Source organism: Ambystoma mexicanum, chromosome 6p (genome assembly GCF_040938575.1).
Source record: "Ambystoma mexicanum isolate Mex_15411 chromosome 6p, UKY_AmexF1_1, whole genome shotgun sequence".
Taxonomy (NCBI): Eukaryota; Metazoa; Chordata; class Amphibia; order Caudata; family Ambystomatidae; genus Ambystoma; species Ambystoma mexicanum.
This window is the reverse complement of record NC_090935.1, coordinates 258,793,505-258,819,962: the sequence shown is the minus strand read 5'-3', so window position 1 is coordinate 258,819,962 and position 26,458 is coordinate 258,793,505. Positions and strand designations below refer to the sequence as shown.

The following is a 26,458-nucleotide window of genomic DNA, read 5'->3' as shown; positions in this document are numbered from 1 at the left end:
AACATTAATTAGTAATGTTATTTAATTAGTTATTCCAGTGGGAGGCATAGTAGAAATGCGAAGCCAGCCCCCACTGAAGGCATACACTCAAGGCCTTTGCAGTCAGTCTGTGCCAGTTTCAGTCGCGTCGACCGCAAAGGAGACATGCTTCGCATCAAGTACTGTCCACCCCTGAAATTGCTCCCTGGGCTCAGACCCAAAAAGACTATACCGGTCTGATGTATGTACCATAGAAGATTCATGTCTCAAATGTAAACAGTGTACCAACACAGCCCGACAACAAAAACTGTATTGTTCTGAAAAGTGTGCAAAACATTACTTGTGGCCCTCTAGACATTATTAATCCATTGACCATGGGTAGTAATGTTGAGAAGTCATGCAACACCCCGTTTTGAGGAGGCTCAGTATCCAAATAAACAAAGTGTCATTTGGAAAACCGCATCCAGGTTTACTTTGTCGTCCCGTCACCTGCATGCATCACACGCACCCTTAGACCAACACTGCCGCATGCCTTAGACACTGCATCATCGGTGCAAAGATTCTAAAACTATAATTGCTGCCGACGCACGCTTACATCGTAGTCGGAAGTATTGCTCCAGCCTTTTACTGCAATGCTCGGAGTGGCTATCTGCACTCCATTGCCCGCATAGAAAATGCACTTTTCACAGACCCACATGCTCCACACAACAATTTACGCACCACGACCCTATCGAGCACGTGTCAGATTGTTGCGGGAAAACTCTCCCGCTCAACATTAGCTCTGTACCACACATGGTGCCTCCAACGCACTCAGTGCAATCGCAACTATATAATAATAGGTTTATTGTGATTTAGTTCAAAATTAGAACTTTACACAAACAATCTAGATACAAGTAAAATACAAATATACACTAGGTTAAATTAAATCGGATAAATGAGTACATACAAAAACTGTTTCACAATGAGATCAATATCAAAATTCAGAGCTTTCCAAATAGTTTCAACAATTCATCAGTTCATGATGCACACATCGCGATAGCCCCGAGTCTCCTGGGAAGAACCCCCGCATTCGGACAGCAGAGATTTAACATGCAGCCACACTCGATACAAAGCAATTTGCAAGGCAATAGAATCTATATTTAAGCAGTAATCCCAGAAGAAGTCTTCTATGATTTCCTCGCATTTATGTACATGGCTACCCAAACTGCACATATACAATGGCCCATGGTTGGCACACAAAGTACATGTCTTGCAGGTTCCATTTTGCCCGACGCCACAAATGCAGCAATACCCATCTTCAATAGCTAGTTTTAAACGAGGGCCCGTGACTGACGAGCGGCAGTTGGTTTACGCGTAATTTCAACAGGAAACATCGTATGTCCGGGGCGGGACATATGGTTGTGTTTTTCTGCATCGATGGACTACGTGCAAAACTGCTTCATACCCCTTTAACTTTGAGAGGTGAATGTAATTCCTGCACCAGTCCCGTTTGTTAAATTTCTTCTCAAAGGATTTTTTCCAAACTAACAGAAGACATTTCTGCTGTGCTCAGAAGTCCAACCAATCTCCGTGAAAAAAAGAGTCTCATTTAGGGACTTACAAATCCAACACCTGTGTACCCTCTTTGTATCACAGTTCTGCCCTACAACTGCCAGCAGCTAACAGACTGGGTCAGAGCGAGATTTTCGATAAAAGCACCCTCTTGCCCGAGACAAATTGCATATGGACTTCTATATGTATGCTATACAAGCATATCAGTGTACCTACTTTAAGTTGACTTCAGTTGCAGTATTACCTGCAAGGGGGTTGAAGTGTAATTATCTTGGAAAGATATACATATATTCCAAACCTTTCTACACTGACATGTTGGCGTAGTCCTGAGCCGCACTCCCGAAGTGAAATTCAAAATCAAGTTCCAGTATTTCCCACAAATTGGTTTAAAATGTCCTTTAATGTCCAACAAAATGCAATTTAAAAACATGAATACTTCCAGCCCTCACCCAGCCGAACAAACAACGAAAGCCAACAAAGGATGACGCATTTTCGATACTACTCAATATAATATATATAGTACTAAAATGATAATGCGTGCAAATTAAATTATTCACAACGTTTAACATAACCTTTTGCAAAATTGCGCATTATCCATTTCAGATAAAGAAATAAGCTTTATGGAAGCATGGTTGACTCCACCATGAAGGCCAAGTACAATGTCCAATACATTTTTGTTGCAAAACTCAAGGGAGTTCATTGGGACACCTGGTTTTTTAGAGCATGCGCAAATGGGAAGAACACTAGTTAAGCAACCGTGCAAGATAGATATAACATGGGTTGAACAATACTAATAAAATAGGTGAGACGTATTTAAAGGCGCTACAATAGCTCCAAAAAGGCACAACCAATACATAGGAACGTTTTGAAAGTTTGAATTAAACTCCAATAATGTATACAATAAGTGTAGTGAAACCAGGTATCCATAATAATGAATGGTAAAAAAACAACATACCATACATTAGTAATAGGACTCAAAGTGAGGATTAAAATAATTTGAAAGCATATCAATAATATGAAGATTGAAACCATTCAACGATGGCAGTCCGCAACTGCTCGCTGAGGAACGGAAAAAGAGAAGGACTAGATGAGTTTCCAGGGAAACAAAAGCATATACACAAGAGGAATCCTCGCGCTCACAATCAGTGAAGCAAAGAGGCCGATGCGGGTTATTTTGAAAACTTCAGACCGAGGTAAGAAAATATAGTGATACCCTTACCAGGGCAAGCACACCAAATGGAAAGACCATGTATTTAGGAATTTATCTATGAGCTCACAGCAGCAAAATAACGATCAGTAATGCAAAACGCTTTAAATCATGCCAAACTTTTTTAAAATGGATCGCGGCACCCGCCCTACACGTGTGATGCCGTGATAGACATACATTTTAATGCCGTATAAAATAGGTGGAATTGACTAACGTAATGATTATAAAAAGGGGACTTGAACTGATTACCACAGCCCATATAACTTTGCCAAGACAGTAGAACATGGGGTGTGAAGGGAGATGTAATTAGTGCCTATATATATAAATTTGTGCAATCAATAATTACGGAACAAATATATTGCAGGAGGGATTCTAACTCCAAGACTTTGCAGTCCCCTAACTGAAGCACATTGGATTAACTGGATCATAACAGAGAATATTGCATTCTGCAACCTGGTAAGAATGTTTAATCATATAACAAGGGGTGAAATAATATAAGGATAATCAAATGATGTAAATGGGCTACACAGAATACATGCTGAAACCAAATGGACCCATTCCCAGTAAGCGCACATGAGACATCTTAAGCATTTGAATGTTTCTTCACACTTAGATTGATCAAACGAGCGCAAAGAGTAAAGTTTCAGACATTGACATTGACATAATGTGGACTTTTGCAAATGAAACAAGAAAAGGTTTTTCTTTTATTTATGTATTGTTTTCTCTTTTCTTCTTTTTATTTTCTCTATTTTGTTTGTTCCTTCTCTAACCCATCCGATATCTCTCGTCCTATTTTTCTGTCAAACACATATACTTTTATTTTGTAACACATGCCACTGAATATGTTGAATATGATGTAATGGGTAACTTAAAAAGAAATGGGGATGAAGTATATATGCCCTTCCGTTTTGAAAAAGGCTTAGTGCAAAGCCGAAAAACGCTTCAACATTCTCTGAGGGCGATTATGTGAATGTATATAATTTGCAATTACAAGATTGTGTAAACCTAACCAAGTTCTGGCACAATTTCTTCGTGTGTGAGAAATAATTTGTTTGAACCACGGAGGTGGGGGGGGGGGGGATCTCTGGCTCCTCCGACCACATCACACAGCTTTTGCGACACGCTGATAGCATAATGAGAAAGGTAGCTTTATGTACATTAGTCCCCTCTTCGCGAACACTTGGGTTGAGCTTCCTCTCATCCCAAGCTCCAGACATACTAGTTCTATAGGTACTGATGTAGGTAGATTCAATGTGGATCTCCAAAATTGACTCCACAATTTGTAGCTAATGCAACTCTATTTGCAGGAGGAAATCAAGACCACAGACTACAGTGGGACAGAAACTCTGCTTACACAAAAGTAAAATCCCTGCATAACTAACTCGCTGTGCTGTATACAACTTTATTAAAAACAATCTGTAGGATAGCTTTATGTCTCTTGGTAGCCACAATCTGCTTATACCCATCAAGACTGCACTGCAGACCTAGATATCTGCATGATGTAACTCATTCAATGAGTCCCTCTTCAAGGATCAGGAGTTCTCCTACAAGAGCTGCTGCCACAGCACAGGAATTTAGTTGTCCCTATATTAAGAACCAGATCATGGGCTTACCCAAACAGCACACTGACCATCCGACGCAAATTTACATGTCTGATCGAACCATACAATGTCGCACGCATAGGCTAGCCACCTGTACCTGGGTGGCATTCCCAGAGTGTCCAATAAAAGCAAATTGTGCGCTGTGGAGGAACCACCCCTGAATCCGGTCTGGAAGGTATCTAGTAATTGTGATGAGTCTACCCATTTCTGATGGACACCCCTCCCACCCCCCCAGGAGAAATATGGCATCTTCCCCATTGCGTCCAACATGGACAGGAGATAATTAGATAAAGAGTTTCTACAGCCTTTTTTAAAGACTAGGATTAAAATGGATCTTCTGCATGACCATGGGATCTAGCCCGAGCAGCGCACCTTACGGAATAATATTTCTAGAATAGGTGCCCATTGTTGGGGGTTTCACTAACTAGCTAGACCATTGACTCGTAGACTAATCTAATGACCATTGATCGTTTCAGTTTATGAATAGCCATTTCAATGTACAGTGGATTACCCTTGTATGCTCCAACGCCTCGCAAATGCTTTTTTGCCTGCTAGCACCTTGATCATTGTCTGCCACAGTGTGTTTTGTGGAGAATGTCTTTTTGGCCATTTTGGCCATTTTGTTTATTTGTTTTCGGCTTTTTTAATTAATATATCACAATTTATTTGTTCCTTTACTTAGTATTCTGTTCTTTAATCTCGGGGCTCGGTTGGCCAATTTAATTTTTCTGTCAAATGTCCATTGTGGGTTAACTGAAGCAAATGATCTGGTAAGACTGGTTATCCATTCCTCTATCACATAGGTGGTCTTGTTGTATAGTCCGTCGACTCGTAGACTAATCTAATATCCATTAATAAACTAATCATGTCCAGATTACGAGCGCTCCAGTTTATCCTGTTTTCATGGTTAACCCCTCCCCCCTCTTTTTTGAATTTATGATTATTACATTCTATGGCTATTGAAATGTCTAGGGCTACAATCTCATGATCACTACAATCATTGGGCTTTATGTTTAGACTTCTAATAGGAACTTAAATTATGAAAACAAAAGGAATAGCTCCACTCCATGTGCCAGACACTCACTACTCTTGAATCACCCCAGCTTTAATCATCAATACCATTTCAATCGGAGGACTGCTCCATGGTTGCAATTTCCTCACGGAGTTTGACACACAATTTGAGGAGTATTTTTTTATAGTGATTTGCATAGTACACACGGCCGTTAAAGGGTCTTGCGAAGTGTCTCTACTTTAAAGATTGCTCAGTACCAGACGGGGACAAATTCTAGGTAGAACTCAACCTTGTTCCCATTGCCGGCTCTGAAATCCCATTCGGGTCTACCATAGTATCAGTGCGAGGCATGTGGGGATTGGGGGGGTAATTCAATCTGCATGCCGGGTTTTCTTATGCCACAATTTCGGACTGTAGTGAATAACAGATTAAGGAGAGAGTTACTGCCAATTTCAACAGTCTGCAGGGAGACTGCCTTCACCTGCAGCTTCCTCCTAAATTTCACTCGGATTTACAACTTGGAAATACAAGGTTATTTTCCTCATTTCAGTCCCTGGCTTAGCAGCCTCAGAGCGCTTCCCATTGAAGTCAGCCTCAGAGTGTTTCCCATTGCAGTCCGGTTGATCTACTTGTTCCTAGGCGCAGTGGTACTCTTCTGTGCTCCTTGCGAGATTATAGTATGACTTTTCACCATTTTGTTAATTGACCATTTTCATATATTTTGTCTTCCCAACAAGACCAACAGTCAATCATTTGTAATGTTCCAATGACGGGTTAGTGGCGAGGATTCGGCTATGCTCAGATTCACACTTATTTAATCTCACGTCTCTGTGTTACATCAGTGACTGCAGTAAACTAGTTTAAAACTTGGACAACTACCTCCAGGTTAATGGCATCCACTGCAAACCTCCACGCCAAACCACCTTTCACTCCGAGATTGCACACACAGTGGCTCGTGGCTGTGAGTGTTATAGATGAAGGTGGGAGGAATCTGCTTCAAGCACAGGTAAAGCACAGGTACAACAAATACAATCCAATCACCAGCAGCGTTTACCGCGAAACCACCTTTCACTCACTCCCACAGGTCACGCCATAACTACCTGGACTGCTTCTTTTGAGAGTACTGCCAAAAATTGTTGGTTTATAGTTTGGCTTCTTAAAAAGGCACAAAAAGGGTCTAGCTAAATTACAAGTGGACTTAGTTTTAACACTGTTTTTAATGTGCATAACAGGCCTCCAGGCTCCTAGTACAGACATTCAAGGCACCTGCTGCATGTCTCTGTAACCTACTGTGGGGCACAGGTTCAAATTCTTTCGATACAGCTTAACATTTATGCTGTGGGGACCTTTGGCTTTAACCTGCAGGACTGTATCCAGCCATGGTCGACATGAACCGTCACCCCAAATTGATTGTCCCTCAGAAAATGGTTTTCCCACATCTTTTCCACTTGGCCAAGTAGTGTGATACGGAGCAGAATATTTTCTTGCAGTATGCCTGTTCCTCCATCTCCTAAAATTGATGGCGTGAATAGAAACTAGACATATGCAGTCAATAATGACTATGGGTTGTTCAGTTTTTTGATAACCTTAGGGTGGGAAGGCCGAGGCACACTTAATTTCAGAATGTAATCAAATTGGAAAGCATACTCAATGCACTCTTCCAGATTTCCCACAAACAATTTGTAATAGGTCTTGTAAAATTATTACGTTGAAAAGCTTTAAAAAAAAAATAATTTCATTACAAAGCTACATTCTGGTATATAAACGTAAAAACAGCAACACTTTGCTGACAGATGAAGTGCATAATTTCCCATGTCTACGCCAATGCTTGCTACTTGTAGTCCCCCTCACTTTATCATTTGCACTTAGAATGTCTAATAGTGGTCTTGCAGATTCAATTTCCAATTAAGCACAATCATTATTTTAACCCAGCAGTGCCACACATTTTGAAAGAACAACCAGGGTGCAAAATGTGCACTCACCAATAGCCATTGGCTAGTGATATTGGGCTCTTGGCGAAGAAATAGTGCACTGTGTATGTATCGAATTGAGGTGGCATAAAAAAAAAAAAGTGTACACTACTATACATTTAGATTAGAGATAGTAATGACCAGCAGGAAGTCAGTTGCAGTTTGGGGTGGTTAGGGGGGGGGGGGAAAGTCGAGCCAGGTTATATGGACTAGGCATTCTAGGAGAGCCAGGTACAGACTGGTGTAGGGAGGGTACAATTGAAATAACCGGTGCTCCAGATTTGAGGTGGGAGTATTTTACGCCCTATTTTTAAACTTTGAGAGTAAATGTGATTTTATGAAAGTAAAAATGACTTTCTCCTTTGCAAGAGAGTAAAATTTATGTGACATCCAGCCGACGTGTGCAAAAACTGTATGGAAATCATTACTATGCGACAGCTTTCTGCATTGTGGCAGAATACACTTTTTATTGTTTCTCTAAGCTCTGCCCATTTCATCTCTCCTGTATATATTTAAATGTTGAAAACACAAAAACCTAGCCAATTACATAGCAAAGCAAGCATGAATTGTGTTGTGTGTTGTGTTTTGAGGTTCAATAGCAGAATTGCCTTTTGATGTTAAAGTCCTCGTTTCCTGGAGCTATTACTATCTAATGGTATGCCAATGTTATGATACAACAGTGCAGAGAGGCAAGGCTCCAAGCTAAATTCTATATATAATCTCAGTCAAATGTTTAATTATGTAGAGCTTTTGGAAAAGTGCTGTACATACAACATATTTATCAAAATTATCACCAAAACAAGTCAGTACTCCTTCATCGACCTTGAAAGAATGAAAGGCTGAGTTGGCCTTGCCGGCATTCGAACTTGCAACCTACAGATCATGCAGAGCAGCAATGAGTGCTCAACCAGCTGAGCTAGCTTATTGGCTAAAATCCTACATAGGACGGTTAACTGAGTATCGACTGAGGTGTAATAATCAAAGTGCCTAGATGTTGGATGAAGCATGTATGAAGCACTAGATAGAGTTAAATATCTATCTGGATTATCACAAGGACAGTTTTTGCTAAGTTTCTATTTCAATTACAAATGTAACTTTCATTTGTTTGTTTTGGAACGGGGCTTGCACTTTCTAGCAAGTCAGGTTTCGGATGTTTTAATTATAGTCTTGAAGATTTGAGAGGCTATAACACCTGTGATTGTTGTAATGACAATCACCCTTGAACAAAGACTCTGCTGCCACTGACCATTTATAGTAATGTACCCCATTGACTGCAAGGTTAAATGGATGTAAACTAGACAGCGCATAGTCATCATTTTACACACTGTTTTTATAATTAGAGCATATATTAAATTATAAGTGTAAAAATGATCTGCCTCCGCATGATTATGCACACAGCACAGGAACTCTGAATAATACAATAGTGCAATACTGGTCTGCTTTCACTGGAGAAAAGAAAAAAAAAAAAGCATTGTTACTAAATAGTATTTCTCAATTGCAACTTAATTTTCCATCTTCTTAATTGCACAATTCTAAAATGCTAGGAAAATAAATGTGCAAAGTACTTCTGTTTGCTCCATGAGCAGCAACAGAGCAGAAACTGAATGGAAACAAACCATTCCTTTTATCACAGTGTGCAGTTTCTTTTTTTGAAAGGCTTCAACATTCTGTTTCAGAGGTGTTTATCCATGGCTTGCAATTAAATCCATGCAGATAAAAATCTAAATAAGCCTTCTGGTTTCTGTCAAGCAACCTGACCTTTGAGCTGCCCGCTGCTCTAAGCTTGTGTGTAAAAAAACACAGGAAAATAATAAAGATGTAGTATTTATAAGATTGTCATGCGTAAGAAGGCCTTGTACGCACCTTATCTGGAGGCCTGGAAAGAACCATTTCACAAATTCAGGGTCAACATTAGAGTACCAATTGTCATCCACGCTAGCATACCTTTTCTTTCCAACAGCTGCCATTGCCCGTGCCATCATAGGCTCTAGACTTCACTATTGCAACACAGTATTCGCATGCACCTCCTTGTGCCACATGAACAAATTGCAAAGTCATCCAGAAAATGCTCTTCCAAGTGGCACTAGTCCTTCCTAGACATGAGCACATCTCAGCCGCCAGAAGAAATGTTCACTGGCTCCTCATAAGCGAACGAGTCACACTATCCATAACCCACAGATACCTTATAAACTCTACCCCACCCTACCTCTCTCAATAGTTTGAAAAAAAGCCCTTACCACAATACCAACATGATCTGACTACACTTCACTGTCTCATCACTCCTAGATTTAGATGCAGCGGGGCCAGTCTTCCAGGCATTGCTGCCAAATTATGGAACTCCAAGCCACTCGCCCTGTGCTCCAAACAATCGTATTGGTCCTTCTGAAAAGGCCTGAAAATGTGACTATTAGCCTAGAGATTGCCCTCCAACTAACTCAACCGTTTTATCTTGCAACCAGTGCCTTGATGCCCACGGGTTTAGTGCGCTTCTACAAATGTAAAAATAAATAGTAATTAGATAGGGTGGTGATTTAGCTACTGTGGCGTTTTAGCTACTGTAACAAGTACAGCCAAGACATGTTATTAAGCTGATGTGAAAGCTGTTGACTTCCTTCACTTTTTCAACCTCAGTGTTTAAATTTGGTGTTCAGGTACACTGGTAGGATGTGCCGGTGTTGCTCCCCGCTGTAGCAAGTAATCTCCCTCCATGTTTCAATGCTTCGAAATTAGGTCTGGTCGGAATATTGCAACCTGTTCTTGATGTCTCTTGAACGTTCTTATACATGTAGTATGTGAGGCATTTTAAGCCAGTTGAGCCTACATTCTGTCAAACGATGCATATTATTTTGAAGATAACGTGTTTGTGCAGCTCTGGAAACGTGCACTGGACTGCAGGCATGGACAGGGATTAGAACTTGGGTGGTTTCAGCCTGTGCAACTATGTAACATGAACAATGGCATTCATATAAATGACACATATGAGTCTCCAAACAGCTGGCATGTGAATTGTCCACCCTTCAAAGAAAGGTATCACGCACCAAATATGCAGAAGCAGAGTAGCTGCATCTCCTGGGGCGGTGGGGTGAGGGGGCGGTGGGGGGGGGGGGACAGCTTCCTTTTAAAAACTATTGAAGCCAAGAAAACACAGTCATGCAGGGTTTAGAATTTGAAACGAGGCAAAGAACGGATAAGAAGAGGCTCGAGAGCAACCAGCGCGCATACAGAAAAAATGGCAGGCACATACTGCATGGCTGACTGAGGAGCACCTCGCAAGGCGGAGTTGGCTGGGGAGACGGAGAGTGGCGGTGAAAGAAGTGACAGTGCCGGGAGGGGTAGCAGAGCGCTCCTCGAGAGGTGAACGGCAGCAGCAACCACACGCAGAGCGTGCTGCCGGAACCCGTGGAAGCGGAGGAGAAATCCGCCCACTGCACACAGAGGCAGGCACAGAGAAGTGGAAAACTGCGGTCCGGCGGATGGGAAGACGCGCAGCGGCCTACGAGTCACCAGGTGAGTGGAGAAGCTGGCAAGAGAGCCGCGAGGCATATGGTGAGTGGAGGGACTTGGAAGGGAGTGCAGGACAGCCTGCCCCGGGACATTAATACTACGAATGCCGCGTGGGCTGACTGCAGCCAGGTGACCTGGTAACACAACCAGCTGGGCCCTGCACAGTGTACCCTGCACAAACGAGGGGGTACCCATAAAACCTCAAAGCAACAATATCCTGGGTCACACTGAGAATTCACAGAGCCACGCATCAGGGAAAACCTGAGCCTGCATGCCCTACAGGAATGATACGGCGACCGTAAGTCAGCCTGAGACTCGCAGAGCCCCGCCGACGGCAGTATAAACCACACTGAACTGTAGCTACATGGCAGTGAGACAAGGGGAGAGAGCGGAATACGCAAACAGAGTGATGGGAAGCCGCCATTATATCAATATACAACGCTCTACGGGGAGAAAGAAGGCCCAGCGGCACCCGCCGAGGGACCCCCATGACTAAGGTTGTAACACACAGAAAAGGAGGGACAACGGGGGCTGCAATAACTAACAAGTGGCTCTACAGGCCGGGGAGACAGAAAGGAGAGTACTCGGAGACGCGCTGGCCACCAGCAGCCACTGTCAACACAGTTTACCCGCACCTCAGGAACAACAACGCTAAAAACGGGAGAACAAAATCCAAAGATCCATCACATCACTGCTGCGGACCGCAAGGAGTATCCGGCCAAGACCATCGAGGAAGTGGTAAAAGGCCAATACACAATTTTTTTTTTAAAAAAACACTGCTACAACTCCAACGGCAAGCATGATCATAAGGCAAAAGGGGACACAAACCACTGCTGCCCTATGGGCGCAACTGAACAACGTAGTAGTCCGGAGAAGCACAAAAGGTGGGTGAAACAGCAACAGACAATATATGGAGGAGCCCAAGGGCCACTAATAGCCGTGATACAAGCAGTCCACCCATGCCAACTGTGTAGGAATGCCTGGTCAGTGCTTATGAACAGCACCTAGACGTGGGAGAGCAGAATCCACTGATTAGCACAATCCACTGACACATAATATCAGTGCTGGGGGCTACAATGATTAACTTACTAGGGTTGCCTAGAGAAGCAAGGTACTACCCACTATAACTGAGATCGCAACTATGATGGTTTTGATGTGGAGGATGAGAATACTAACTTTTATTCTGTTATGCAGGATGCCGTTCTTTAGGGGTAAGAATTGGGTAGGATTAATGAACGCATGGGGGAGGGGTCTACACAAATGTGAATGGGAATGCACAGGGGGACATTACAGCACACTGTCTGTGGTTTAGAGGCAGAACCTCATCTGTTTTGGAGAATATATATAAGTCCATTTGAGTCAAGTCACCAATTCCACAACACCACCTAGTAGCCATCGCTGGAAGTTCACCTGCAAATTAGCTCAAATGCACGCTGTTGGACAAATGCTCCAACCACAGCCTGTCAGAACTATACTGTGCTGACAGCCTTGCAAATGTCCATCTTGGGTTGATAAAGCTCTGTATAAAGTAGCAATGTTCTCTTAGATAAATACAATTTGCTGGAGAAAAGGGTTTTCAGTTGAGCTAATGTGCATACCCACAATGCCTTGCTGTTGTGGCTCAGAAATGAAGGTCATCTTCCAGCGATGGCTACTAGGTGGTGTTGTGCAATGTGCGACTTGGCTTAGTGTGCGTGTATATAAAATTCACAACTTGATTTAGACAATGCAGATCATCAGTGACATCCCCGATGGGTATCGAACACTGCGCTTTTACAAAATGTCATTGCTGTTACTGTTAATCAGCTTGTTCGGGTATAATGTGGGTCAGAAAATGAATCCCAATAGTCATTAGTCCTTAGTCACACATCAGCCTCGCCCGAGGCATTATGTCATACATATAAGCCTGGAACCCTCTGTAAGCGACTTCAATTCAACACTACAGCTAAGTCAATGCCTAGTCTGGGATGCTGATGGAAGCCCTTATTGATGTATTTTTATGTCCAGTTCATTTACTCTGGATGACAACCCTTATATAACACCTCTCTCTCAGAATCCCCCTGACCCCGCTGAGCCAAGAAGTAGGTTTGTTTTGCAAATTTAAAAGGTTTATTTGAAAATTAATATATATATCTATCACACTTTTATAGTAAATTAATATTTGATAGCACACTTGTGAGGATGATAGTGATCAACAATGGATAAAGTTACAGTGGTACACTCTTTTTGATGGCTTATAAGTGATAGAGAGGATGAAGTAGCTGAGAATGCTTTTATGGCTTCAAGGACAATGCAATGAGGAATGAAAATTCAGTACAGAAAATAAACTTGATATGACTTCAACAAAAGACAATGTAATCACTTTTCTTTGACAATTCACCCCGCCCTTTATGCAAGGTAAAGAGATGGGAGGAAAGCACACAGTTCTCAGGAATGCAGTCAAATATAATTCAGTTCCCCCCTAGCAAGCTTAGAGGAAAACAGGTAGGAGTTTTAAACACAGGCAAAATCATTTTATGTGGTTGCAATTAAGTGCAAAATATGCTAAAATTGCTTTTAATTCCCTATAGGAGGTTCCGGGTGGGCGAGAGATACTTTAAATTAATTCAGGATCACTTTAGCAATGCTCTATGAATGATTGTCAGGTTGCACACGAATTTCAGCAAGGAAAGCAAGGACAAATATTTGTACATGTGGCTGAAATTAAGCAAAATGTCAAATCGCGGCAAATTTAGTTGCGTGCGCCGAGCACAATTACGGAGGCACTACGGAGTAGGAAGTCGGTTCTAGGCTTGTTGGAAAGCTTAGAATCTTAGCTTTAAGATGACAGTTAAAACATGCTCCTAGCCCAACTGGTTCCGGAGATACGGCCGATTTAGTAAAGGTAGTTTTTCGGAATTGAAATTTTAAAGCTTAGAATGACAGATGACAGTTTTCAGTTTTAAAGACGACAGAACGACACGATTCTAGGAGGCAGTTCTAATAAGCTAAAATAGTTTGGATTGGATTATTTCAAACTAAGAGATTGGTTTTAGCACAGTGCTAGCTGGGTACTCACACTAGATTTTGGACAGGAATGCGACTTCATCACCGATCGGGTCAGGATTGGCTGGACTTCTGCTAGCAGTTCTTCACAGCGATCTGGTCTCTGGTTCCGGATACAGCACTGCTTTCTGGATACTGCTACAGGTTCTTGCAAAAGTTCTTGGCAAAGAATTCAAACAGCTCGCCCGGCTGTTGAATAGTTTGGTTGGTTTTGAGGCCTGCTGAAGAGGATTCAGCTGGTGGATTCAGGCGCCTCTGCTACAAATTCTGGAGTTAATTTCTGGTCTCTGGAGATTGATGGATTTGAAGTCTGGATATCTGGATGTGAAGTCTGAAGTCTCCCGGCAAAGCGTCCCGCAAGAAAGTGGAAAGTGAATGTCTCTACCTGGGTTTCAGTGTTCCTTTTATGTGTTTTGAAAATGGGTGTGTGCCTGGGCCTAGCTAAGCCTGCCCCTCTCACTTATCATTGGCCAAGCTTTCCTCTCTCCCTTGATTGGGGGAAAGAAATGGAGTGTCAGAGTGATGTTGTAGGTTTTATGGTCAGAGGAACCTGACCCAAATACATATTTATCTATGTACCATTTTTCTAATATTATAGGTCCAGTTAACATTTTCTGTAGCACCAAACCATCCGATCCCTGTCTTTGTACGATGTCGTGTCCACTTATGACATAATTCTCCCCTTTTCATCCAGATAACGACCTCTAAACCTTTCCAGATTTTACACAGATGTGCACCAGGGATATGGGTGTCAGATGATAAAGTGTCAGATTTTTAACATGCATACATTTGGAGTAACAACCCTTTTTTCCGCTACTATCCCCAAGAACATACCACAGGGTCCTAACACCTCTTAAAGGTGCACAGAAAAAAAAAAAAAAAAAAAAAAAAAAAAAAAATCACAAAAATTATGATGTTATTTATATCATTGACAAATCCGCACTGTGAATTATCCATCTTTTTAAAATCATGCTCTGGCCCCAAAGGGGTGTGGTTTTCCAAAGCACATGGTGGAATTTCTGGTTTATCCACTTCCCCCAAGCTCAGCTGGCTCTCACAGGCACTGCCCCTCCCAGTTTCTCCCAAGAGGGAGCCATTTTACGACCCCCCCCCCAAACATAACATTTGTCTCAGTCCAGGACAGGGCTTTCTTCAACTTCCTGCAGTCCCCAGGTGCTCCTCCCCTAATCCAATCAGAGAGGTGTCATCTCCTTTTGGCAGGGGCAGCAGGATGCAGCTAGGCCTTGGAAGAGTGGCTGAGCAGGTTTCTCCTGTCGGGGGTAGTTGTCAGGCAGAATTCAGCTAAATGTCACTTTAGTTCCCAGTTTTCTACATTCAAATCCAATTTACAATTTTTGCACATGCAGCTAGAATGCTGATTCTAAGTTAAAAACTATGACATTTAAACAATTGCAACCTATGTGACACTCACAAGTAGGTCACTCATTTATTCTAAACATTTCGATTTTAGTGGCTTTAAACCCAAATTCACTTAAGCTGTCGACATCCCCAGCTATTTTTTTATATATACACATTAAATAATTACTTCCTTCAAGTCATTTCAGAATATAGTTTTACATTGTATCCACCTCTTAGCAAGTCTTTCCTTGGCCTGGTTTGGGTTCATTTGTTCAGTTTTACACAAAAGTCTGGTGGTTTTAAAACGCCGGCTTTCTGATAGTGGGGAGCACCAGTATTGTATCCATTTTTGACATTAAGAAAATTAATTCCGCACAGTTCTGGGGTGCTTTTGGCAATCAGCATTGCCATTCCCAATGGTTTCAGGCTACTGTGTGTGTAGCCCAATTGTGGTTTTAGGCAGTGCCCTCCAGTGCTCACAACATAGGCAAAAATGGAAAATGGATGGCAGCCTATTCTTCATGTTTTCCCTGTGCACTCTCGGGGGAGTTCTGGCCATCATAATGTTTTCAATGCCAGTAATGCACGGTTTTATGGTAGGGCTTGGATGCATGGGTAAAAACATCCCACACCTCCCCATATGCTGTCTGGGCGACAAGGAAGAGGAAGCATAGCTATGCAAGATTCTTCTCTTTCATTCGAGTAGGATAGTTCCTTCAACCAAGTAGTGTATGTCGGAGCAAGACACGGTTTCCAGAACGTAAGAATACATTTGATGGCGATAAGACAAGCAAGGTTGTTTTACCCATGTCCCCTAATAAATATTTTTCGGGAGCACGTTTTTGCCAGGATGTTAGCAATTTGGGATCAGAATTCCTGCACGGGCGGAATACCCAGAAATCTGCAGTTATCACAGCACTATCCGCACTAGGGGAGAAACTGCCCATTTTGGCTGGTGTGCAACATAACCTATTCATAACTTTAAACTGGATTTAAAAATATATATATATATATATTTTTAAAAAAAAACAAAACAAAAAAAAAAAAAGTACCCGATGTTGAGGTAGAGGCCTTTAGTAAGACGAAAATATTGTGCAGATGGTGTGTGTCTGTTAGAACATGACCTATATCGGTCTCGCAGGGCTAGAAGACACGAGCTGTGGGCACCAGTGCTTGCTGTGACCTCCCGTACTATGTTTATACTGGTCTGACAGATTTTTGCAATTATATCGAACCGGATCAAATGTGCAATCATATTCGTCGCTGAAAATTAGCGAGGTTCAGCGGTCTAGCACCAATCTGCTCTATCACAAAAGGCCGGGGAGTGGGGGTGGTGGCATACCAATGCACCGCAAACTGAGCCTGACCCATTAGGCAACATAACTTGAAGTCCTGGGCTGCAAGACAACCACAGTGGTAAAGTTGTACCATAGCAGTTCACGCCAGCCTGGCAGTGCCAGAATCCCAAATGTTTAGGCCAAGGATTGGATTGTGTTTTGAAAAGCTCCCTACCAGGCCATATTGGAACATCTTGTAAAATAGTAGAGTAGTTTAGCTACCACCACCATCTTCAAGAGTGACACACAGCCTTATAAGGAGATCGGTAGTCTGGACCAAAAGTCCAGCTTAGTCACAAGGAAAGGAAGATGGGTTGCAAGGTTTTCGGCATGCAAGGACCTAGACAATTTGAAAACCTTGACCTTGTCTTATAGCTAAGGGGCAACATGCTCGCCTTGGAAGCAAGACAATACGAAGCAACAAAGGTTCGAACCCTGGGTCCGCACTACAAACCTCTTGGTATTAAGCACGTTATAAATAACCTATCATATCATAGGAAGATAATAGTCTCCTGTGCTGTCTTGAATCCCAACATCTCAGTGAGTGGGTTTGTACACGCTAAGTTGAATAGCTCGGAATTGTACCAAATTATTTGGTACCCTGAAAACAGATAAGTTCTGAATCTCTAGGGCAAAGATTTAAGTCTGGGCTATGAATATAGAGCAGAGAGTCATCTGCATATAAGGCAATTATGTCAGGGGGCACAGAAAGCGAGGGAACGGTGCCCATGTAGTGTGCAGATAAGCTCCGCCAGAGGGTTGATGCATGAAGCAAAGAGGAGTGGGTGCAGGGTAGGATAATGTATTTTGCATGAATTAACTTGGTATGTTTTAGTCTGATTTGACATTGTAAAAGATTTGCATTTCAAGCCAAAACACAAAGAGAACATGTTGCCTGCAATTGGCATTAAAAAAGTGTGGATTGTAACATTTCCAATGAGGGGAAGCTGGCCTCCTTATGAATGTAAAGCTGTGGACAAGCACCTCAAGGAAGGCTGCAGAGCAAAGGGGAAACTATTTAAAGGGGATAATTAACTTGGAGACTCTTCGGTCTGGTGACTAAGAGGTGAATGGATTGCAGGGAGGTCAAGAGGCCAGAAGCAAGGAAGACTACTTTGGCCATCTTGCATCTTACTGAGCTTCACTTCCCTCGTAACACCCCACATCGCCCACTTTCAGTAAATCAAGGATTCGGACATGACACTTCAAAGGAGGGAAACACTTCAAAGGAGGGAAACTCTGCAACAAAGTCAAGGATTTACCTTTAACCGAAGGCTTGAGAAAGTACCAATCCCATTCCATTAGAATATGATTATATATAGGGGTGACCAACACCAAATGTGGTGAACCATCTTTTCGGAAAGGAGGAAGGATCAAGATGCAACTCTTGTAGGGGCTAAATGGGTACTGCAAGATAATAGGGAAGCAGGCTCTTCAGTGTAGTCAAGAAAAGTGACAGCTGGAATGAAAGCTTGCCTGCAAGTGGAGGCTGCTGGTATCCTTTGGGCACTGATCACAACGGTGGCCAAGACACTACCAAGCACCTCTGAAGTATTTCCCTGGACTAGGAAAAACAGGGCAAACCTCATTTTTCAATTGCCGGGTGAAAAGATCCACAACGTGCTGAAAGAAAGCCCATAGGTGCTGCCTTTGTCCATGCTCGTTTCAGTACCGAGCATTTCCTGATTCAAGCTTCATTGAGGCAAAATCGAACTACCATCAAGCCTCTAATGCTAACCTGCTTCTCTGCCAGTTGTGCTTCGATATATGCTTTGCACATCAAGCCGTGAAGTACGAGCAACCCACCTGGGATCCGCTATATTCAAGGTCTGACTCACTGCATCAAACAATCACAAGTGAGGTCTGCTTTTTGAGCCACCGGTCAACCCTTGCGCTTGGCAACTGGAACCATCGCGGCCTGGACACAATCTCCTTCAGCCACAGTGGAGAGCTATACCAGCATGCTCAATTCCAGTTGAGCCACTTGCCCACTTTAAACCATGACACACACCACTGAAATAGCCTAATAAAGACTGTTTCGATTTTGTTTACTACAAAGAGTTAAACGCAGTGCTCTGAGTGGACTAGAGGCCATTAAAAATGATTTCCGAGGTTTTGACCCTTGAACCTTGAACTGTGAAGGACAGTTAGGTCACCATTACCAATCTTAAAAGACAACTAAAATTAATCATTTTTCTCTCTACATTGCTGCGTTCCACTCCCAAACCCCTGTTTATTTGCTTTACAGGGGGTACGATTGTTGGTGGTTTTGAACACGTTTCAGTAATGCATCTATATTATATAGCACAGCAAGGACACTGATTCGCTGTGCTATCGTTGTTTGGATGTTTCCGTACTGGTTCACACATTCCTGAAGAGAATTGCCTGATCTCAGCCCATGCTATCTTGAAGAGGCATACAGTTCATTTGGGTCCACGTTTCACTTTTACAACTGGATCACTGTTGCAGTAGTAGTAGTGTCGCTGTGGCCGAATATACATCTGTAGTATCCTAATGCATATCTGTAGAATCTGGGGATGCCCAGATTCCATGGGAGACCATTGCTCAAGACTTCAGGGTAGGAACTTGAACCATAGAGATGTACCATCCATACCCTCCTGCCTAACTGCTATACCTAACTCTGTAACATAATAAAGCATTCTCCTTTTATACTTACTGGTATCCCGAGTGTTGCTGGTCAGAGTGATTCTCTTACCTGAAGTCCCAGGGTGCCGACTTTGCATGCTACAGATTGGTGACAAGGTGAAGAAAATATCCATGTGCAAAGATAAAGGGTTGGCAGTTCATTGGAAGATATAGTCCATAGCCAGGCTCTTGTTGAAACATGAAATACCTGGGAGGTACCAGAGATCAAGTATACTGCAGACTACTGATGAAAAGTGGAGAAGTTAACAAGTGGCTTTGACTTCAGCCTCCCAAGTTCAGTGGGGCTTTTGTACTTTCTACTGTTCCAATGACCCCTTGCCTATCTGCTGGGCACCACGTTATAATGGACTTGGTGCCTGGCAGTAGCAAAGCTGTGGAGCTTTGAAAGAAATCTGCCCAGAAAAGAAGGAGTAAAACCACTTTACTGAGGAAAAACTAAGCGAAATGGTCCGTGGAGCGGCAAAATTGGGAGGTAAATGTTGCCATTCAGGAGCAGATGAAAAAAATGAAGGAAAAGATCTGGGAAGCTGTGAGAACGTACAGCGAAGCCCGGGGCACCAGAGTGGCAGGCGAGTCATTGGGGGAGCGCAGAGCTCCATCCGCAATCTTAGCATTGCTCAGAAAATGACGTCAATGTGCAGGTTGGCGATTGTGGAGCTCTCCCGCCGTTCCTTGCATAACAATCCTGATGCCATGGATCCGACATGAACCGTAAGCCGATCTACGAAGGGTGAAAGTAAAAGGTTCTTCGAGTGGTGATGTCATGCGCATTTGCAGGAACTGGAACACGAAGATGAATGAGTCGTCCGCCTTGCAGAGGAGCCTACAAACGCTACTGTGCAATGGATTATATGGTCAATCTGGACAGAATCTTTAACCATAATGTTTCAGCCACAGGTTCGGAGTCCGTGCACGGCATCTTTATTGCTGCATTTATATGAAGAATTGTGGGCGGGCTGAATGAGGTTGACAATATAAAACATAAGCATTTAGTAATAACCAAGTACTACATCAAACAGCGTTTGGCTTGCTTCGAGAAAGTTTGAAGGTGTGCCAAGTGCATTTTGCATGACTTGTCTTTTCTTAACATTGACACGAGGAATGAGAGTTTTGACATCCGTGTTAAGGGGCACCTATGAAACAGAGATTGTACACAACCTGAACAAAACTCTGGAACTCAGAAGTGAATAACGGAGGAGGTCATTCTGTCAGTAGCTATGAATGCAAAAGTAAAAATGTATTACACTTCACAGGGTGTACTCATTTTGTGCCGTTATACTCCGAGCACTTTACAGAAACATGCCAATGAACAGTGCTTAAAATGAATAAGTTAATCATATAGTGCAGGCGAAATTAAATACTCCGAGCACTTTATGAAACTTTATTGCACAAATTATGAAGTTATATAGCGGAGAGGAATACATGAATGCCTTTAACACTTTAGGTAGGCAGGTCTTTGTGCAAGTTTTATGATGGCATTATCCAATGTGAGATACCACAATGTAGTGCAAGGAAATATTTGAATTTGCAGGGTACACTACAGAAACTGGACACTATGCTAGTTGTGGCATGGAATTTATCATAGTGCAGGCGAAAACAAATAACCATAGCACTGTATGAAAATATTTACTTCACAAAGTCGATTATTGAGCTTACAATTTGTGTTACGCTAAAATTGAATGTGGTGATGTCTTAGAAAGCGATAAGGTTGTATTTTGATTCTGGTGCGATGCGTAAGGTAACAGTTTCTCGGGGGACGTGCCTGATCACCAGATGTCTCTGAGAAACGCTGGGCACTAAGCTGGCCTTGGTGCTTATAATGGTAAAGTAATGTCAGTAACGTTTCTCTTGATGGGTGGATGAAACGTATGTACATGGTCTGTCGTAACAGAGGTTCTATGGCTAAGAATGGTGTACAAGTGGGTCATGTTAGACCTTTAAGGGAACAGGTTACGCGTGTGGTGAGAATTAAAGTACACAAAGGTTTTGTACAGTCTTTAAAGTGAATAGGGTGAATAGGGTTATGTGTGTGGTAAGTATAGAGGTACACGTGGTTCGTGTGATCTTCAAGGTAAGGAAGGTCACTTGTGAGAGAATTTCAAGCTGTCCACCACTAGTTACCATAAGCATGCCGTAGCGCAGTAAGGCTTGTGGGGAGTTTTGCATTTAGCAATGTGTGTTGTAGTTATGCACATAATAAAGAACTTTTAAGGTCAGTGGCGTATGTCAACTGTGCATAACCATTAGAGTTCGTTTTCATCTTGCACACTTATGAGGACACTTTTTTTAAAATTGTTTATGTGTGTCTTTTTTAGGCAAGGAGAGGAATTTCCAATGTTTACCCTTGTGTATATACTACCGGGTGTTCTCAATTTTCCTATTATTTTTCATTTATTTTTAGTGTCCTTGTCTGTAGTTGTACATTAGTGAGCGGCTAGAGCAAGAGGAGATGCTGGATCACTGCGCTGATCTGGCTGTCTCTTTGAACGTTCTTCCTATTGCCTGATTGACGGTTCCCAAAGAGCGATGCTCAGTAGCGCCCAGTGTTGTGATTATGTTTGGGGAGGGCGGGGGGGATTTGAGAACCCAGTCGGTAATGGCGCTGGATTTGCAGAGGTGATTCTCATAGGGCTTGCGCGTGGAGCGCATGAACATTATTTTACCACTGAGACAAAATGTGCAATGGTTTTTATTTTTCCATATGCAAAGCCAACACGCTTTTCTACCAAAAGGGTCTTTGTCAAGGCGTGGTCGGTATGTGGGTAGAGGATCCTCTATAAGGGAGCTGGAGGACAGCTTGTAGGCCAACAAGGCCTCTGGATATCAGATGCGCGGTCACCGTGATCTCGATGACAAAGACTCTTTTGGTCACGATCGGACTGAGAAAAAAAAAGTCTGACCGTACAAAACAACTGAAAAATGCTACCACCAAAAGTTCGAACCTTTATGGTAGCATTGCAGGCAAGTAAAATTTTTAAAAAAATAAAATAAAAAAAATAAAAAAAGACAGGGGTTGTCCCCCGCAAAAAGAAAAGGTCATAATTTTTAAAACGGGGGCTGTAGGGGTTCCCCCCGACAACACCAGCTCACTATACTGTAAAGTATAGTGAGCGGGAGGAACCCCTGCAGCCCCCGTAGTATTTAAGTGTGTGTGCATGAGAAAGGTGCAAACTTTTGGTAGTTCGCACCTTTCTCATGTGAACATTCCAGCCGCAGCAAAATCAGCCACGGTCGTATCACTTAGAATCGTTAGTTTTGCATATGGAAAAATGCACACTTGTTCTTGAGAGGTGTTGTGGAGGAGTACTCATCATTTTGACTTTGCCTAAAATTGCGGTAAAAGGGAGGTATGTAGCATCCACGCTCATGAGATATGCAGGGTACGAAATTGAGATTCGATGAACTGTAGCTAAAACCAGCTCTGGGTTGTCAGGCAGCACCCTGTGGGCAGGAGCTACCGCCATGGAACCAAGAGCTACCAGATATGCTCCTTTAACTTTGTCCATTTTGTATGAGCCATTGTGTTTAAATGCATATTAGATGCGTTTTAATTCTTCTTTATTAACATTCTCAAATACTCAGAAGTTAATGTCACATTTATTTGTTTGGAAGGCACCAGAGTGTAATGTAGCTCCTGGTAGCCTTTGGTTTCAAGCTAACCAGGCTCTACTGTGCTAGAAGCAGGAGCTAAATAGCTCCCAGCTCCCCTCAATTTTGAACCCTGGATATGTCGAGAACGAGCTTAGTATTTTATTTTGGATAGAAGGGAGTTGTGTAGTATCACACATCTATAAATGTTATATGATGCTTGGAATGTAGAATCTGGGGATGCCGAGATTCCATGAAATAGCTTTGCTCAGGACTTCAGGATAGGAGCTTGAACCATACAGATGTACCATCTATACCCTCCTGCCTAACTGCTGTACCTAACTAACATAATAAAGCATGGTCCTTTTATACTTAGCAACATCCTGAGTATTCCTGCTCTGATTGATTCTCTTACCTAAAGTCCCAGGATGCCGACTTTGCATACTACATCTTAGAAGCCATCATGCTTCCTGTAATACTGCTAGACAATAATAAATCAATCACAGTATTGTTTTGGCATAGACTTACCATTGTACCAGAGCTGTAATTCCTGGAGGAAGGTGAGGGGATGTGTTCATTTGCATTTTGGTCAGGACCTAGATTTAGAAGTATCTGTGAATCATCCAAATACAATGAGTGCACAAGGGTGAATGATTCTTTTAGGTTGTTTGCAGGTCGGACATAGAAATCCGGATGTATTGTGGTGTGGTCATATTTGAAAAAGTTTTGGTTATGGGAGAGGCTACCTGCCGAGGGGTATGCTGGTGTTAAGGACAAAATGGTGATGGAAATCAGTCCACTCACCAGACTCAAATGCACAAAAGGCAATAAATAGCACGACATGTGCTTAATGAGAGAGTCATACAAATAGCACTGTCCGAAGCAGAAGCACTACCTTAATAAGAGGTGCTTGCCAGTGAATACCAGTCTACATTGTAGAAACCGGAGGAAGGATAACATGTTCTCTCCAAGTCCCAATCAGTTTATATAGGGATCGAATCTAAGCCCAAATGTGTCTACCTTCAGAGAAAAAGAGGGCAAGTGACTCAGACATAAATGTTTTTAGAAATTAGACTGATCAGACTCATCCCCCTAGGAGCCATCAGCCATAAAAATAGAAGGACTGAAATAGCACACATTCATAGCCACAAAAATAAGTCGGTCACAGCAGCTACCAATAAGTCATCTGCTTTAGTACTTGAAAGGAAAAGTTTGGAAACATTTTACTGCACGCCATCATTTGATACGTGTTGACAGAGAAATCATTGTCAAGCAATTGAAGCCAACTGCACTATAAACTTTTAAGAAGACATAAGCAGTCACATTTACGAGGCATCTTTAAGCCACCATATGTAAAAAGAATACCGCCAGGCACCCTTTACTCTTATTCTTCTTTTCTCATAGCAAGAGACAACTAAGATGGTATGCACTGCTATTTACAATACCCATTAACATTACATAGGAAAACCTGCAGAATAACTAACTTCATCACTACAATCCCACTCATCTGTTTCCAGGTGTCTCTCCGATTCTTTCTTTGTTACCCCTCTCAGTTACCCCAACATCTTCTGCACGCACTAGAGAACAAACAACTACTGCATACCCCCACCCTTAACTGGCCTCCTCTTTCATGGTCATCTACCCCAGTTTCTTGATGTTTTCCATTTCCCTCTGGATACCCTTCCCTTTCCCCGTTCTTAGATGCAATTTTCTCCAGAACTTAATAATGGACCATCGACCCGGCTGACACCAACTCTTCAAACCAATTGCATATTACTTCTCCACACCACTCACACAATCTTCCATTGCCATGACCAATTACCAAGAGCACCTTTCCTAGGAAACCCCGGTTTCCCATTATGGTATGTCGCCCCCCTTTTAGCATACCCATTTCCGCGTAATGTCCCTGCTACTTTGATAATGATCACCCACCCATGCGCCATCACACTCGAGTCTGCACATTCCTGCCTATCGATCCTTCTCTCGCACTCTTCCCTATTTTCCCCTGAATGGTCTGCATCTGCCGACAACCCCCCCTCCCCCGCCCGGTTATCCCAACACTTCCCTTCCCAAACGTATTTTCCACTTACTTCGGCGGCCCACAAAGTCATGAACGCTCATCTTTTCGTCATCAACACAGCTTCCTACTAATCGCATTCCTCCAGACCCCCTTGCACTCATTCCACCTCCTTTAACCATCAGCCAGGCTCCAACCCTCCTAAGGCAACACCCTGGTGGAAGAGGCTGATACTATCCTGTCTATCTAGGTTTCTGATGTTTCCCCTCTGCTGTCGTTGCCTTTATTCCTGGAGATGCCTAACCGTGGGTTAGGCCAGTGTCTCCATCTATATGCCTCTCACATACTCACCCTGTCGGCCCACGATTTCGGCTACGTGTTCAGATGTGGGCACGGGAACGAACTCGTTGGTGTTGACACTTCTCCGGCTGCTGCGGATGAGCGCGGCCTGCTCACCCCCGTAGGCCTGGGCCAACGCAGCAGCCACCCCTCCACGGCGGCCATCAGGGTAGACCAGCGGGGTGTCTGGCGGGCCCAGGCCTTCTCCGGACATAAGCAGCAACACCGGCCCGTCTTCCTCCTCCTCCTCCTCCTCCTCTTCGCCGGACTCTCCCTCATCCGGCGCCCGGGATGGCTCCGAAAAGCCGCTGCCGCTCTCCTCCAGCCCGAGCCCCGCCAGGCTTTCCCGTAGCAGCGCCGCTTCCATATCTAGGCCCTGGCCCCTGTCCTCGGGCAGTGGCGGCCCGGCGCCGCTCGGCATCCCTGCCCGGGGCTAGATTGCGGCCTAGGGCTGCTTCTTGGACGGAACCGGCGCTGCCTTGCCGGGCGGGGGAATAAGCGGAACCGCCGGCCAAAAGATGCCCGAAGTAAGCCCGGCCCACAAAACGATGGGAAGGGCATTAACATCACCGTGCACAAGACGTAAACCTAAAGGCCACTCAGATGAGAGTACAGTACATTAATCACACCAACAGTGTTCCATACTGATGCTTAGTGAAACACAATAACACTTTATAAATATAAAATAAAAAAAACTTGCACCAGCACTTACATGCCGACATTGTGCAGCAACTGGCAGGGGGGTTTTGTCACCAAAAGAGCAAGAATTGAAATGTGCCATTGGTTTGCATTGGGGTTAGAATTATTTTTGGGAAGAGAAAGTAAAAAAGATCAACTTTTAAAATATAAAATGCATGAGTCTCCTGACTAAATAGAGATGGTTGCCATGTGTGAGTTCAAGTTGGACTAGACAGAGACCACTGATCTGTTATATCCTTAGCCTCAAGGGCAGGAACCACAACTCTCCAGCCCTAAAATCTCCCCAGTGGCTCCTGGTTGCTGCAAGGATCAAATTCAAGACACTCTGCATCATCCACAAGGCTCTCTGGGACCAGGGACCCCTCTATATCCAACTCTCTCTCACTAACTATCTACTTGCTATCTACTTGCTATCTCGCGCCTTGAAACACGTGTATAGGCGCTGTGACGTCCCAGTTAGTTTGTGCGCGCATGCGCGAGCCTCATTTTGGGCCCGCGCATGCGCAGGACAAAATAAACTGCGTACCACGGCAGTTGCCGCCGGGACGCGTAACGAGCAACAGCGCGTCCCGTGTCTCCTTCC

At 43.3% G+C, this 26,458-nt stretch overlaps 1 protein-coding gene across 1 annotated transcript in view; it reads right to left on the bottom strand.

Moving 5' to 3' along the window:
* Positions 1-25,698, bottom strand: part of MEX3C (mex-3 RNA binding family member C) — a 71,903-nt gene extending 46,205 nt beyond the window's left edge. Inside the window, exon 1 of the mRNA XM_069626981.1 lies at positions 25,189-25,698. Coding sequence (XP_069483082.1) covers positions 25,189-25,597 — 409 coding nt within the window. The 5' untranslated portion in view covers positions 25,598-25,698. The remainder of the gene's footprint in view (positions 1-25,188) is intronic.
* Positions 25,699-26,458: the final 760 nt, after the last annotated feature.